The sequence below is a fragment of the Xylocopa sonorina genome, chromosome 11 (assembly GCF_050948175.1).
Source record: "Xylocopa sonorina isolate GNS202 chromosome 11, iyXylSono1_principal, whole genome shotgun sequence".
In the NCBI taxonomy this organism is placed as follows: domain Eukaryota; kingdom Metazoa; phylum Arthropoda; class Insecta; order Hymenoptera; family Apidae; genus Xylocopa; species Xylocopa sonorina.
Genome location: NC_135203.1, coordinates 8,318,054 through 8,332,644, shown reverse-complemented (window position 1 = coordinate 8,332,644; position 14,591 = coordinate 8,318,054). Strand labels below are relative to the sequence as shown.

Here is a 14,591-nt window from a genome sequence, read left to right as displayed (position 1 = left end):
CGCGCGCTATACTCGCACGCCATGCCGTATCCATTAGAGGCCAAACGGTTTTTTTCGCTTTCGTTTGCATGCGCAAATAGCCTGGGGGGTAGGTTTGCATAATAAAAAGTCGATGGGGGAGCAGGTTACACGAGTGAACGGGAAGGAAAAAGGTGGCGAGGTGACAGCGGAAAGGAAGGGAAAAAGGGACAAATTGTTTGTCGGCGATCGCGTTCATACGTACGTCACACCAGTAGCGCGGGAGTGCGAAAGGGGGAAAAATCACCTTTGCTAATGTATCGCGTTACGCTTGTAAAAGGGGCGGTGTTTGACGACGATTTCCTTTGAGGAGCGGCTGTTAATGACATTTAATAAAGTCGCGCAAAAATTAACAGCACTCCCTCGTTTGAAACTCTATTTTCGGGGTAAAAAGTAATTTTCGTTCGTACGGGTTAAACGCGAGCGGATTATACTCGAGTAGATTCCTTTACTACTTTATAAATGTTTCTCGTTCGAGGTTTCTCTCAGTTATTAAGTACCAACACGTACGTGTAATAATTCCTTCTCAAACCCTTTCTCTGAAAACCACCCCTAATTCCAAGGCATATCAAGCTTTTCGCTAGTCCGAGCGATTCAAGAATTCCCGAGGACCGATCCGTATAGAAGAATAATCATCTCGAGAGAACGGCAAATTACCAGTGCGCGAGAGGGCATGTGTAACGAGGCAGAGTCGCAGCCACGAAGAAAGGGGGATGGATCCTCGGAAGGCGCGTGCCACGGATTGCGCATGCAGACTTAGCAGTCCCGAAGAGGGAGCTTTCCGTCGCAAAAACCGTGGAACATGTGCTTGGTCCTTTTCAGTTAGCGTGCCGATGAGATTCTCGAAAGGGAGGCAAAAGAGGAGGGCGCGATGACGGGGCTGAACCGCGAACGAGGACGGAGGAAGCTTTGCCTAATGGCCTGGATCACACACCGCAGATCACCGTATTCCTAGACTGGATCCCTCGCCTCCGTCGTCGTCCCTCTTCTTCGTCTGTCCTTGCCGCGATCGCTGTCTCCCGATCCCTCAATGTCGGGGAATCCTAACATCCCCCCGACGACCATTTGAATGATCATTATATGCGCGGTCGTATCCTCGCAAATGAAACCGAGCTCCCTTTTCCTAAACGGGCTCGCGAGCCGCCCGCGAAAGACGCTGGGGTGAAGATGGTCAGGGGACCCGGGGGATTACCAGGTAATCGCGCGAACGTGATGAGGTATAATTGATAGCCACGGGTGAATTCCGGATCGTACCTTAGGGACAATAACGGAAGAAGAAGAATCCGAGGATGGTATCTCGAAAGTGTGAACTGTTAAAAATTGATTTTAATGGAGCTTCTGAACCGGTCTGCGAGTAAAGAGGATTCTGAAAACAAGTCTTGGACTTCTATTGGTTGTCATTTTGATACAGTGCAGTTGCACTTAATGCGGTGCAATTTTTGTGATTGATTGGTTAAGTGAATTTAGTGTCTGACTGATCGTTTAGCTATTCTACTGTCAGTTGTCGGTTCAGCACGAAATGGATAATGAAAAGAACCAGCGAACTTTTTTATAAAATTGTATGTATTTATTTTTATTTATTAGTTAGATTTGGAACGAGATAGAGATAATTGACGATGATCAAAATGGGACGCGAGAGACTGTGGTGAGAACTTTGTTCTTTAACGGAACGGTCGTTTCGAGTGGACGATGTACAGATAATTCGTGTGCAGGGTGGTCCGGTTTTTTGTTACCGATGGCGGACATTTTCGGGGCGAGGTGGCCCGTCCCGACCTAATCCCGTTCAAATTTCCGGCCCTGAGGCGCCTAAAGGAATTAGCATTCGATCTCGTCACGCGGCGGCGAGCACCCCTTGGGGATCGCCGTACGCTGGAAAATTCTCGTCGCCTCGATGGCTACTCGTCGATTACCTCTGTCTTTCGCGCCGATGCATCGATCAACGATGAGAAACAATTAGTCGCCTAAGATTTAATTTTAACAGGACCGCACGACGGTTGCCCGTTCGATTTTCCATTCGCATCGTACCGCGTGTAAAAACCCCGCGCGCGCGCACAGTCCATTCTGTAAAGCCAATTACTTTTTCAACGAGTACAACTTCCACGAGAACAATTTGACGCGGCTACGTCCGCGGCAATTATACTAACCGAGCTAAATCCACGGCATAAAATCAAACACGGCGTCGCGCGGCCATTCGATTACACCGATCCGCCGGTTCTAATTCGTCGCGCCACGGAACGAGCACGCCACGGATCCCGTCCGACTTTCCACCCGGAGGGAGTTCCATTTCCATTTTTTTCTCGTCTCTCCCCTTTTCCTCCTATTTTTTTTTTCCCTCTCGAACCGCGCCAGTCCCGTTATTAACCCGCGAGGGAGCCGATGGGTGGGTAACAATAATTTCCAGCGAGCAACCCCCTCGACCGTTCAACGTCCGTCCATTTTCCGCGGCGGTCGTTCTCCAGCACGCCGCCGCGGCCTAAGTTTAATTTCGCCTATTAGTCCCAGTCGAGGCTGACACACGGTGGAGTCCAGGATCGAGTCGGGCGGCGGAGTTGGCGTGATTCAACGGCATAATCCGCGAATCGAAAGGAGGCGGCCTGGCCCACCGTGTGCGTAATGGCGCCGGCTGAGATAATGATACGGTCCGTCCGGCCAGCGTTGGGCAATAATGTTGCCCTATCAGGCGTGGATTATGCCCTTTAAAGCACGGGTGGCGATCGCTGCGGCCACTCGACGGGCTTTTATTAGACGAATCACTCGAACGCTGTCGCGATGATTATTGGGAACGGGACGAAGTGATGGATAGACAGCTGGTGCTATAGAGAGAGGAAGCGCGACGATGTCGTCGATGGAATAGCGACGCGGGACGGTCGATGTCGTCTGGTACGAAACATCGTTCTCGTTTCTTATTAACAAACCATCGCTGATAGGGATAAAGCGACGAGCACACAGGCTCCCCCCGCATCGATTCCCATCATCGAGCATGGATTAGGCGGTGACGCACCTGTTCGATATTCCCGCGCCCGGAGTGGCTGTTAAATATTTCAACGGCAACGCGCCGCTTCTGACTACTTTACCGGTCCATGGATCACGGAAACTTCCGTTTCATGGAAACGCGTCGTTAAACGGGGAATTCTGAAGTTGGCTTCCCATCGTCGGTCGAGGGCGATACAGTTGCGCCCTTTTCTCTGCCCTGCGCGACGACGGGTGGCGCGGAGTGCACGGGAAACGTCGCGGTTGAGCTCTTCGCATCCCGCGACGCGACTCGTTCGGTACCAAGTCGATTCCTCGTCGTCCCGAAATTTTCCAGTCTTCCGAGTCGAAACTCCAGGCTGACAGGGAGGGGGATGGAGCAGACGAAACTTGGAACAACGTCCCTGGTAACGGTGGATGGGGACGGAGGAGACGCGATTCGTCGAATTACCATCGACGTTAATCGCGCCGGGCGGAATCGTTAGGGAACGCGGAACGCGCGATTATACGCGCGGTAATAAAGTTGCGGTTCCGCGGTAGAAGCAATCGGGCCGGCAGTTTCAGGGTTGATGTATGCGCGACGCTCAAGATCCGGCCGGTGTATATTTCATTCCCATCGGTTTTTATCGTTGCGCGATGATATCCGAGGGATAGACATTCGTGTTCACCCCGTATTAATGTAAATGAGTTATGGACGGCCATTCGGTGCACGTACGTTGCAGGCGGCCAGATCGACCGGGCAGATACAGACGAAAACTGCTTTCGTAATTCGTTCTCGTTGTTCGTTGCGCAACCGCCGCTTAACGCCGGTTGTCATCTATTCGATACCGTGTCCGGGGGACTTGCGCCACTTTTATCGCGCTCATTCCGAGCTGACAATCGCATTATCTGTCCACCGTGCATCGGGATTAATGCCCGAAGGAAATTTCTATTAAATTGCCGGAACCTTAACGTCACTTTTTATGCATTAATCGCAGGGTGGTACAGCTTTACTGTAATTCCGGAAAACGATAGAAATTCGCGCAACAGCGATGTCCCGAAAAATGAATGAACGATCGAATGCGTGTCCTTTGTTTGCTCGGACGTGCGCACGTTTCATTTCCTTGAAAAATTCCGCGGCGTATCTATTATAATATTTATCCTGTTGCCGCGATGGTGGGTAGCGTTCGGCGGTGACATAAAAGGCTGGGAAACAAAACGGGGATGGGGGTGGAGAGAAAAAACGAAGCGGAGAACACCGGTGGCGGTAACAAGACCGAAAGAACGGAGAAATAAGGGATTGGAACAAAAGTGCAACAATGCGCTCTTCGGGTGTGTATCAATGCGAAAGGGGTGCTCGTCGAGGTGCACACGCAACTGGCGACGCTGGCACAGATTGTAAAAGGGAGATGAAGGCGGCTGGGGAATTCGAAAGAGCTACGGGGTTGCGAGTTATGAATTAACTGTCACCGCTTCTTTGATTTGTGATGTTTCTCCCTACCATCCTGGCCCTCCGTTCTCCTCTCACCTATTTCCTCCCGACGCCCCCTCGTTTTTGCATCCCCCGCCTCCCTTCGCGCACCCTTTTCTTCTCCTCGACTCGATTTGCCTCCGTTTGATTGATTGAGCGCGATCGAGCTCGATTTCAACGAGCAGCCACCCAACGCCGTTCTCCTGTCCCCTTTTCTCGTTCCTGTTAGCGCAATGGGACTAATAACGCCGTTAACGTCCTCGTAGCCTACGGTTCCATGCGATTTCCGTTTTCACGTCGCCCGTTCCATGCACACTTCCCTCGTTACTCGAGCGGTTAATTATATTTTCGCGAAGGAGAGTTGGCAAAGATTGACATTCGTGACAGAGAACGTATAAATCCGTTGGTTGACTGTGAAATTTCTAAATTAAGGGAACTGATCGATTCGAAGACCGAATGGAGAAGATGAGTGGAGAACGATTTCGTTTCTATTTGCGAACGATTATTTTGAGCGATTGTTCCTAGATAAGGCGGCCCGTTAATTGGCCGTCAGAGTTAAAAAGTTCCGTGCTATTCTCACTGATGTACGGCCGATCGTATTGCTGAACGTCAAGACCGAGGGCGGAAGAGGAAGCGAGCGAATGATTGATAGTCGCAAGGTATTTCGTTCCAGGAGCCGAAGTTTCCGCTTTATCCACGAATTTATCAGGCTATCCGTGACACGGCTGCTAGTCTCATCCGACGTCTACTTGCCGTCACTCTTCCCGAGACGTCGATGTTTCGTTCCACCGGGCGCTAATTAGTTTAGTTAATTATCCGGCAAGTTTTAAACAGGGGAGGCCCGGGCTGGCTCGCGCCGCGATTCACGTTCATGTCGCGATAAAACCTGTGCAGGTGCGTGGCGGCGGTCACGGGGCCGCCATAAAATCCGGCCCGACCGACGAATTCCCGTCGTTCGAACTTTCGAAAACGGTCTGCTGCTTGCGCCGTCGTTCCCGCGAGTTTTCATCGACGGATGTCGCAATTATGGCCCGTCGATTCTCCCGGCGGAATTTTAACGACGCGAAAGGGTCCCGTTTAATGGCGCCAGTATGTGTGGCGATCGTTCCAATTTTCATTCACGACGATTACGAGCAGCTCGCGGATCTTTATGCAAATTCCTGCTTTTATAAATATTTTATCGGTCGTCATCGTCCCGATTACTGCGACGCGCGTACGTTTCGCTTCAACTATTACTTTGCGCGTGTAAGAAAATCAGCGAAACTTTCCTCTCCTCTTCGATAACCCTTTCTCGTGTCCCAAAAGGGAAGTAGAAAAATATTGAAACTCTCTGTTGGGTGAAGTAACTTGGTGGAAATTGTTGGAGAGAGAGGAGGAGGAGGAGGTGGATGAAGCTTGAAATGTGCGGCGTCCTGGTTAACGTTCATTTCGCGGCGGGGTAGCGCTTCCATGGAGTAAGCCAACGGGGCTCCTTCGGGGTAATCCAATACAATTTGCCCTGTAACCTCGGTGAGTTAGACTGAAAGGGTTAACGGCTACTCTATGCTCGGAGACGATTATCAGCTCGGTTTAATAATTAATTTCCCAACGACGTCGTTAAACTTTCCCCTTGCCGGTAATGCTCGAAGATCGGTCTAATCTTCGCAACCGTTTGAACTTCACCTGGCCGGCGTTGCGCTCGCGTGTTTTCCGCTTTCCTTCCCCTTTTTGCGCGCGCCGCATTACTTGAAGGTTTAATCGCGTTTCCGGAAAGGAGCTACATGCCATGACGGTTTTACGATTATTATACTCTTTCCATTTTTGCCTTCTATTTGGTACCACGAGCGAGCCACACCGAGCACTACCGCGACCCGAATGTTTCGAGCACTTCCCGTCTTTCCGCACGATTCGATTATTCCACGTACTCGATTAGATATTTCTCGTATTTCCGACTCCCCCGTCGGACTCCCTTTATTACTCTCTGATATTGTTTAAACGACGAACCAAGCTGATAAAGGACGCCGATCGAGAGCGCCTACAAAGATTCCCACGAACGCTTCTCCTGAACTGAATTCACTCGACCGAACACCTTCTCTCACCTATAGATTTATCTTCCAGCAACACCGCCTCCGTTCGGCTCCACTCGATTCCCTCTTGAACCCCAACCGCCTCGGACAGCCTCTCTCCGCACGTATCGACCTGAACGCCTAATTCTCTTTTCTACGCGGCGCGTTCGTGGTAGAACAGAGAGACGGAGCAGCCGAGGGAATAGCGGTCCCAATGGCAACCGGAAATCGATGCTCATTCGCAGACACGTGTCACGCGAAGGGAACGACGTCGTTCCGCGCGCCGAAAAGAACTCTGCTCCCTCTCCTCCGTTGGAAAAGGATCGTCCGTGGCATACGTCGAGGGGGTGACAGGGGTTCGCTAGCCAAGGGGATGCCAGCAGGTTGCTGAACTGGCGGGGGGCGGTGAAAACGGCGACGGTGGGGGAAATAATGCGGGTGTTGCCGGAGAGTGGTGCCCGACAAAATTACAATTTGGGGGATGTAATTCCGCTGTCGAGAAATGGCCTGCACATACCGTGCCTGAAGAGGCGGGGGAGGGTGTCGGCGCGATGGGTGGCTGAACGTAGGTCGGAGGAACTCGCTGGGAAGCCATAGGTGGGCGCAGGGTGGGCGGCAGGGTGCGGCCAGGGGGTACGAACGTGGGAGAGATTTATCAACAGCTCGTTCCGCGCTAACTAGACGCCGGAAACTCGAAAGATATTGCATCAGCGAGGCGATGATAGCGCCACGACGACTGGCGTTAAATTGCATCCGGTCGTTGCTGGAATTTAGCCGCCATTACGATGCCCCCTCGCCGTCTGCCTCCGTTCGAGGCATTCATCGCTGTTCCCATGTTCGACTTGACCCGAACTTTCGCGATCGACGCGCGTTGCCTCTCTTTCTTCTTAAGTTCTTCGCCAGGTCCGCATGGTAGTAGCGCAGCTGGTCCCAGGATCGCGTCGCTGAACTGTTTACTGACGACTTGGACAAACGATCGACGCCACGAAGTGTTTCCGTTTCGTCGAGGTTTAACCGAGAGAGTTTCACTTTCAGGAACATCGCAACACTCGTGAATTTTCGATCAGAACAACGGCTGCTTGAATTTTTGAGGGGGGATCGATGTCTGGACACCGTAAGCGGAGTTTCCGCTTTCTCGTGGTTGTTCGTTCGGATGTTCTGGAATGGTTCGTTAATGTTTTACAAGAGGAAGGGCGGAGAGCTCAACGCGTCGATCGTGGAGCGTGTTGTTCACACTTTTGAAAGTTAGCAGGGCACCGCCAGCATGAAGAATTCACGATGCTAACTTCATTTTTTCACCGCGTATCAAACGAATAGTAACAATATACTTTACTTGCCAAAAGTCAATGGTAAAATTAGTACTTGCAGTATAATAAGGCAGTAACGAACTAACATCGAACAACGAAGCGTATTAAAATCGAAACAGAGTTAATGGTAGGGTGTTCCACCCCTGCCACGTACCATAATGTACACTTTCGCGCTCTGTCACTGTGTCCGCGAAACAACTATTTCATTATAACTTGGTATCAGTTACTACCAAGCCGAAATATTCATAAATTCGCGGCACAGTCGCATATGAAATATAGCGGACGCCACTTTAGTCTGAAACGTTTTATCGAAAGCGCGATGCGCCACGGAGGTGCACAAAAGCGGCGAAATAAATGAAAGGAAATGTCTCGAATTTCGAAGTGAAAAGTCGTGGCCAACCTTCGGAGACAAATTGCTCGAAGGAACATCGACCTCGGTCTCTTCTTTCTTTTCACGGTTAATATTATTTTTACCCCGGCACGGCTGCCGTGAAATCGAATTCGAACGGCTGTGACAGAGGTGACTCGAAGGGCCGACGTGGCCGACGCCAGTGTCACCAGCCAAGCAGGAGTAATTTATCCATTTGTCTGGCCTGATCGGGGGGCGAGAGAGCTTCCCAGGGCGAGAGCGAGTGTTTCAACCTATCTCAGACACAATCCTATCCCAGCCAGCGAGGTGGGAGTTAGTTTCTCGCGGTCCTCGAACACCCCTACAGCCGGCACAATCTCCTTACCTCGCAAACGTTTGCTCGTCCTACCCGCCCTGTCCCTCGCGCCGCCCTCGAGGCCGCTCGCGAGGCAACAACCTGTTATAGAGGCAACGTAATTTGCATTTACACTTTAAACAAACACACCAGCCAATGACGACGTTACCGCGGCCTCTGAGAACGTTCATCGTGTTACCCCGTACCGCGCGGCGCACCCCCGCCAGGCTCTCCTTTGTCTCTAATTCTTCATCGTTCCTCGAGCCACGTTAGGCGAACGTGACTCTCTGGCTAAAGAGCCTGGTTGATGGGGAATTGATTTCTTTGCGATCCTCGGCTCGGGCGCGAACTGATTAAACAAGATTAAAGGAGCTTTTTTGCGTCACCGAGGAGGACCTGCCGCGAACTCGTCGCGTCCGTTCGGACGTCGTCCCTCTTTATTTTTAGTTCATTCCGCGACGTAATTAGAGATCGTCGGTTCGCGTCCCTTTTGTAACCGGAACGAGCGTGTCACGGACGGTCTCCGGTGACACTTTACGGAAAGTTTACCAAACTTCCCTCTAAGCTTCCCCAAAAAGAATCCCAGGAATCCCCGATGAAAAGAAGCCAAGAAGAACTTCCTGCCCCGTTCGTTTGTTACGCGATCCTGCAGCTTAAGACGTTCAAAATTTCCACTAAACCGCCCTGGCTAGTCGAAATCCACCATTGTCCCAATTCGATATTCAATATTCCAATTCACTTTCCTTCCTCCCTATATCCATCGAAAAATATATCGCGCGTCTACTCTCGAACCTCTCCCGCTCGTAATCGTTGCATTCACTTTGCCGTTTGGCGGCGAGCCAACGGGACGTCCTTGGCGAATTTTCCGCGAGTACGGGCCGTTTGGTCCCGGTTAAAACTAATTACGCGTACAGCTATCGGCCGGTAACCGAACGGGTGTCCCTCTCCGAGGGTTTTCCGAGGAGGACGGTGCAGGCGAACCCGCGGAAACCAGCTACTAATTATAACGGTGCCGCGCAGCCACGGCTGGATAGCACGTGGCGCGTGGAAACGTCCGGGGATGACGTGTAGCGCGGCACGAGTGCCGCTAATTCGTATTTAAAGGTTTATCGGCCGCGCGACAATTTCACGGCCCGCAGAATACGTCCGACAGCCTCTGGTGTCCGCAAGGCTCGACCTTCTCGCCACGGCTAGTCGCGGCGTCTCGCGCCGCTGAAGGGTTGAACCGCGGACGAGGGTGGAGGGTCGACGGTGGTCTTAGCTCTCGGGGACAGAAAAGTGTGAGCGTGTCTCGGTGCCGCTCGAGCGTCGTGCGAGTAATTTAACCGGGCGAAGTACAGGGTAATAGTCCCGGGACTGCATAAACAAAGCAGCTGGTTAATTAATCAGTCTCGGAGTCGGAGCGCGGTAATGGCTCTTGAATGGATTCCAGATTAATTATCCGGTCGTTTCTTCGAGACCGTGTTCGCCGCGGTTGCTAAAATGTTTGTCATTTGTAATCGCTGGTTTCGATTGCGTAATTGTGTCGAACGATGTACCTTTGCTTCTTCCATTTTTGGGATTTTTTGGGTAGCTTGATCGCGATTATCGTGTTGAAAAAGTAAAAGACTCGATACCTATCTGTCACAAGCCTCGTACATCAGCAACGTTGACAGCGAGTCTTTCAATCGCGTTAATCGAACGAACAGAATACGATAGCTACGTAAAAGGAAACCTCACGCGGGTGCGACATAATCTTTCGTATGAATGAAGTGTGTTCGTGTCGGGACAGTGAGCGAATAGTATTTAGTCTACACGATGGAAAGTGCGAAAGAAGAATGCTTGGATCGCGTGAAATGCAAGGGTGAACGAACGGCTGCCAAAAGAGTGCGCGATTGTGTCTCCTTGGAATGTCTGCACCAAAAGAGGGAGAGGGAAGGAGAGTGAAGTATATAGTGAGATTGCATGTGCAAGGACTTTCAGACTCCATCGTACAGGAATGTCTCCATCGAAAAAGGCGTGTACACAATGATTCAAAAATGGGGAACAAGCGAATGCCCGATCGAGACGGATAAAGTAATACTTATGGTTGTTACAATTCTGAATCAAACCAGCCTGCGTGGTAGCACCCGCTACGATTGTATCGATGTTAAATTCTCCGTTCTTATAGTATAAGTCGCCTAGAGGGGGTGGGTTCTGCGAAATTTACGGCCGCGGCGGTCGGTAGTATTTTCAGCTCGTTCCCTCCGCTGTTCCCGGATCCCACTCGTCTTAGGGTAATACAAAGGGATCTAAGAGGCATTTTTCATCCGGCAAGTATTTTTTACTCGACCGCTGCTAATTCACACCGCTTACGTTCCTCTCGCGGTCTCCCTCGGCCGTTCCCGCCGCTTGTTAGATTGCTCGATCCCCCCTTTTCCGCCTTCATCCTCGCCGTCGTTACACCCCGAAGCCTCCACGTAGTGGCTGGGGCGGAGGGCTCGTACCGGGAGGCCGCACTTTGTTCCCTTCCCAGCCTGGATGCAATTTTAATCTCGAATTCCGAGAAAATTACCTTGCCGTCAGAGCCGTTTAAGGGGCTACTAGGTGAGATTGCCCCCTGCTACCTGTCAGCCCGCTTGACATATACTATATTATGCAAGCGAGATCGGCTTCCCTTGAAACTATTTTCGTTTCGCCTAATTTCGCCCCCGTTATCGTTTATCGTGCAGCCGCCGTCATGCTAGTCCCGCGGCTGCGCGCCGACACCGCGTTCTCGGCGAACGGAAATCTATAGGAACTGGCCTTTGCTCGTTCCCCTCGTTCGATATTAAAAACATCAGTCCGCGAATAGAACGCTGAGCAGCTTTGCTTCTTGAAGGAAGCTCGATGGAAGGGGATTTCCCGCGATAACAATTAGTAGAAGTATTTCTTCGCGAGGTCGTGTTCACGGGATAATGAATTTAATTGGTTCCTCCTGAGGTCGCTGCCATTTTCCGCCTGATGCCATTTCTTCCTAGAATACCGAGAATAGTTCTCAAAAATCAGCACATGTGGTTCAGATTGTGCGAGCCAAGGGAAGTCCGAGACAAGAGGTCCGCATATACGTTTCTACGTACCTGTTGACGCGCAGGATTCTCCACCGCTACGGATCCCTCCTGCGAAACGTGAAGATAAAAAGGATATCTTGCTCCGTTTAATAATAATAGTAACAATAACGACTTTATTGCCACATACATAAATAGATGGACATAGCCGATGTACAGCGTGCAAGCTGGATCGCACAACCGGATCCTTTTACAGTGAACTACACTTGCGTCTCCCTTTATCGCAAAACATGCTCCAAAATAAACGCTCCTCTAATCGCCATCGTTTCTCTCTCTCTCTCTCTCTCTCTCTCTCTCTCTTTCTTTCTCTCTAATCGGCGTATTCGGGGACCGGGTGAAAATACACACACGCAGTCGCACATTCACACACGGATCGTAGGGCGCACGCTGGAAACCATAGTTCTAACGCTCCAAGGTACACCGTTTCGTACACCCGCCGTCGTCGCTCTCTTTCGCTCTCTCTTTCTCTCTCGTTCTCTCGTTCATTCGGTCTCAAAGGAACTGCAAATCGTTGCCTATCGACTTGACCACGCGAACGTTTTGCGCAAAGAAACCAGCAGGATGAAGTACTCGGGCGAATCAGGAAAACGGACTCGTTCTAACGACAGGGCGCGGACAGACAGGAACGGGACGACACGATTTGATTATCAGCCGCTGTCTATCCGCGACACCGCGGATTCGTCGCATATACACGTCGATATACAAGATATACATTCACGCAGCGGGTTAGTCGTTGGTCGACGGCCCGCCGAGTCTACGCGATCCATCGTAATTGGAAGAACTATATCCCCTGGGATTAACCTCGTCGTTAGGAACACGGTCACCGACGGTGTCCTTATCCTCTTCGCGAGGGGGGCGGCGCGCCTCCTCGTTCGGATCCAGCGGGATAAAAACGGCGATGGCAACCCGGCCGTCGTCGCTCTAGAACGGAAACACCAGCGAAAAGCGGAAGGCCTCGAGCGATCTTGGGATTTCAACTACTGTACACCCACCACCAGCATGGATTTTCTACGAGCTCTCGCGACGATTTCGATCACCGTCCTGGACCGGTGTCTGTCTCCTCTCGCGAGGATCCTTCGGTTGGATCGTTTAAACGTAGATCGATTCGAGTCTAACGCGAGTCCGCGTATTAGCAAATCGATTTGTCCGCCTGGCAGGTACCCTCGGACCGGGCGAGAAACAGTTTGCCGTTAGCACAGGCACACAACTGATAGATGGTCGTGTCCCTTTGGCTCTGGTGAGCTGACGTCCTGGAGGAGTGTTGCTGTTGCTGCTGTTGCTCTCTCGACGAGTGGCCCTGGCTCGGGCTGGCAGCCTTCAACCCTTTCATGAACAGCGCCTTCGCGTCCAGCCTGATGGCGCCGTGGACGCTTTGCAGTTTCAGGTCTGTCAGGCAGGAGGCTGAGATCTCGTTGGCCCAGGACTCGATCGCTATCCGCTGGGGAGCGCTGATCTTGAGGGACCTGGTCGCCGACTCCAGCCTGTTGGCAGGAAGTTTTATAGTGGCGTAAAATTGTTGTTTGCAGTAGTCCACGAGATGGCAGGATTTACTCCCGTCTTTTACTACGATCGTGAGAGGGCGGACGAGTGTATTAATAAACGTCTTAATAAAAAATTTCAGCTACGTGAGGTAGGAGTAAACAGAGAGAAATATCGCGCGACAAAATAATATGGCATTCAGCCGAGTGCAGCGTCAGTCTCGCAATAATCGATCCCTCCTTTCTAAGGAGTAGTAAAGCATCGTCTTTGACCGTGTCTTTTCTACCAATACCAACCCCCCCGGCCACCGTCATCTCGCTCGTTCGGATCTCCTCGGTATTTCATATCTGGCATAAATCCAATCTTATGAATATAATTTTCCACGTGAACAGCGTTTGATTGTAATCGTAAATCTGTCTGTAAATTGCGGCGACACTATCAATAACCGCGGGGGTTGGTACATCGTCCGTGACGCGTTCTTTCGAGTCGTCGCGATTCCTTATGCCGTGACACGTCAGCTACCTGCCTTCGCGTCTTAATACGAAGTCTCGTTGAAGACAAGCGTCAGAGTTTTATGGTCACGTGAAACTGCCATTAAAAATGACGGAAAATTTAAGAGACGAGCACTCGAGAGGAAGTTTAATTAAACGTAACACGAATGGTAGCATAAATACAATTAGTATTTAAATAGTTTTTACAGCACCGCTGTAAACGGACGGGAAAACAAAGGACCACGAACGATCGTTCGTCTTCATTAATCTGTATTGATCGCAACTGACTACAGAGCAACAAGTTTGATAGTATTACACGAAACACGGTGCAATATCCAATAAGAACGATACGACGGTTTTATCAACGAATATTTCCGTGAGTTATACGATTTCATTTCAAATGGTTTTCGTTTCGTCTATCTGGCGTTGATCATCGATGTTTTCTAAAAAAGAAATTATAAAGAGTTGAAACTAAAATGCCATTTACGACTATTAATATGTGGCTATAAAAGCTTAATTCCACGTGACAAACAACGCGGCGCTACTCGGCACGATCATTTATAGATGGTCGCGAAACTGACGTGAGAACTCGATCAAAACCAACTTCTATAAACAGCCACATTTTTATCCAGGATGATTATCGGACAGATAGAGTGATCCAAGAGGAAAATGTGGCGTGGGTTCGTTCAACTGGGTCGTGCAGCCACTTTTGGAAGTCCCGGAATAAATATGGGACAATGGTATCGGCTATTCGCCAGACTAGCTTCTACTGCGACAGAGTATTTTAATATTTAAGTAATTCTACGGTCTACTTCGAGTAAGGACTACTCGACGATAATTGATATGACTGGCATTCGTTTTCTAAATCCCCTTTAAAAGAATTCTTCGTTCTAAGCACTAATTTCACGAGCGTTCGAAGTATTCACGACAGATGGGATTCACGAACGGGGATTTTTGAAAAGGAATACTCCGTACATCCTCGAAACCGTCTGTTTGTTTCTATGTACCTAACAAACAAAATATATCGGAAGACAAGGAAGTCTCCTCTTTGTAGAAGGTTCA

General features: G+C 50.5%; 1 protein-coding gene across 4 annotated transcripts in view; it reads right to left on the bottom strand.

Annotated features, from left to right (window-relative positions):
• Positions 1–12,633: 12,633 nt before the first annotated feature.
• The window catches only part of Scgdelta (sarcoglycan delta), a 158,615-nt gene continuing 156,657 nt past the window's right edge, over positions 12,634–14,591 (bottom strand). For 3 of the 4 annotated variants that reach the window (XM_076904567.1, XM_076904565.1, XM_076904564.1), the window contains one exon: positions 12,636–13,040. In XM_076904567.1, the coding sequence (XP_076760682.1) occupies positions 12,689–13,040 (352 nt within the window). In that variant the 3' untranslated portion in view covers positions 12,636–12,688. Of the gene's footprint in view, positions 13,041–14,591 lie in introns of all 4 variants that reach the window. The other variant, XM_076904563.1, reaches the window with a different exon arrangement.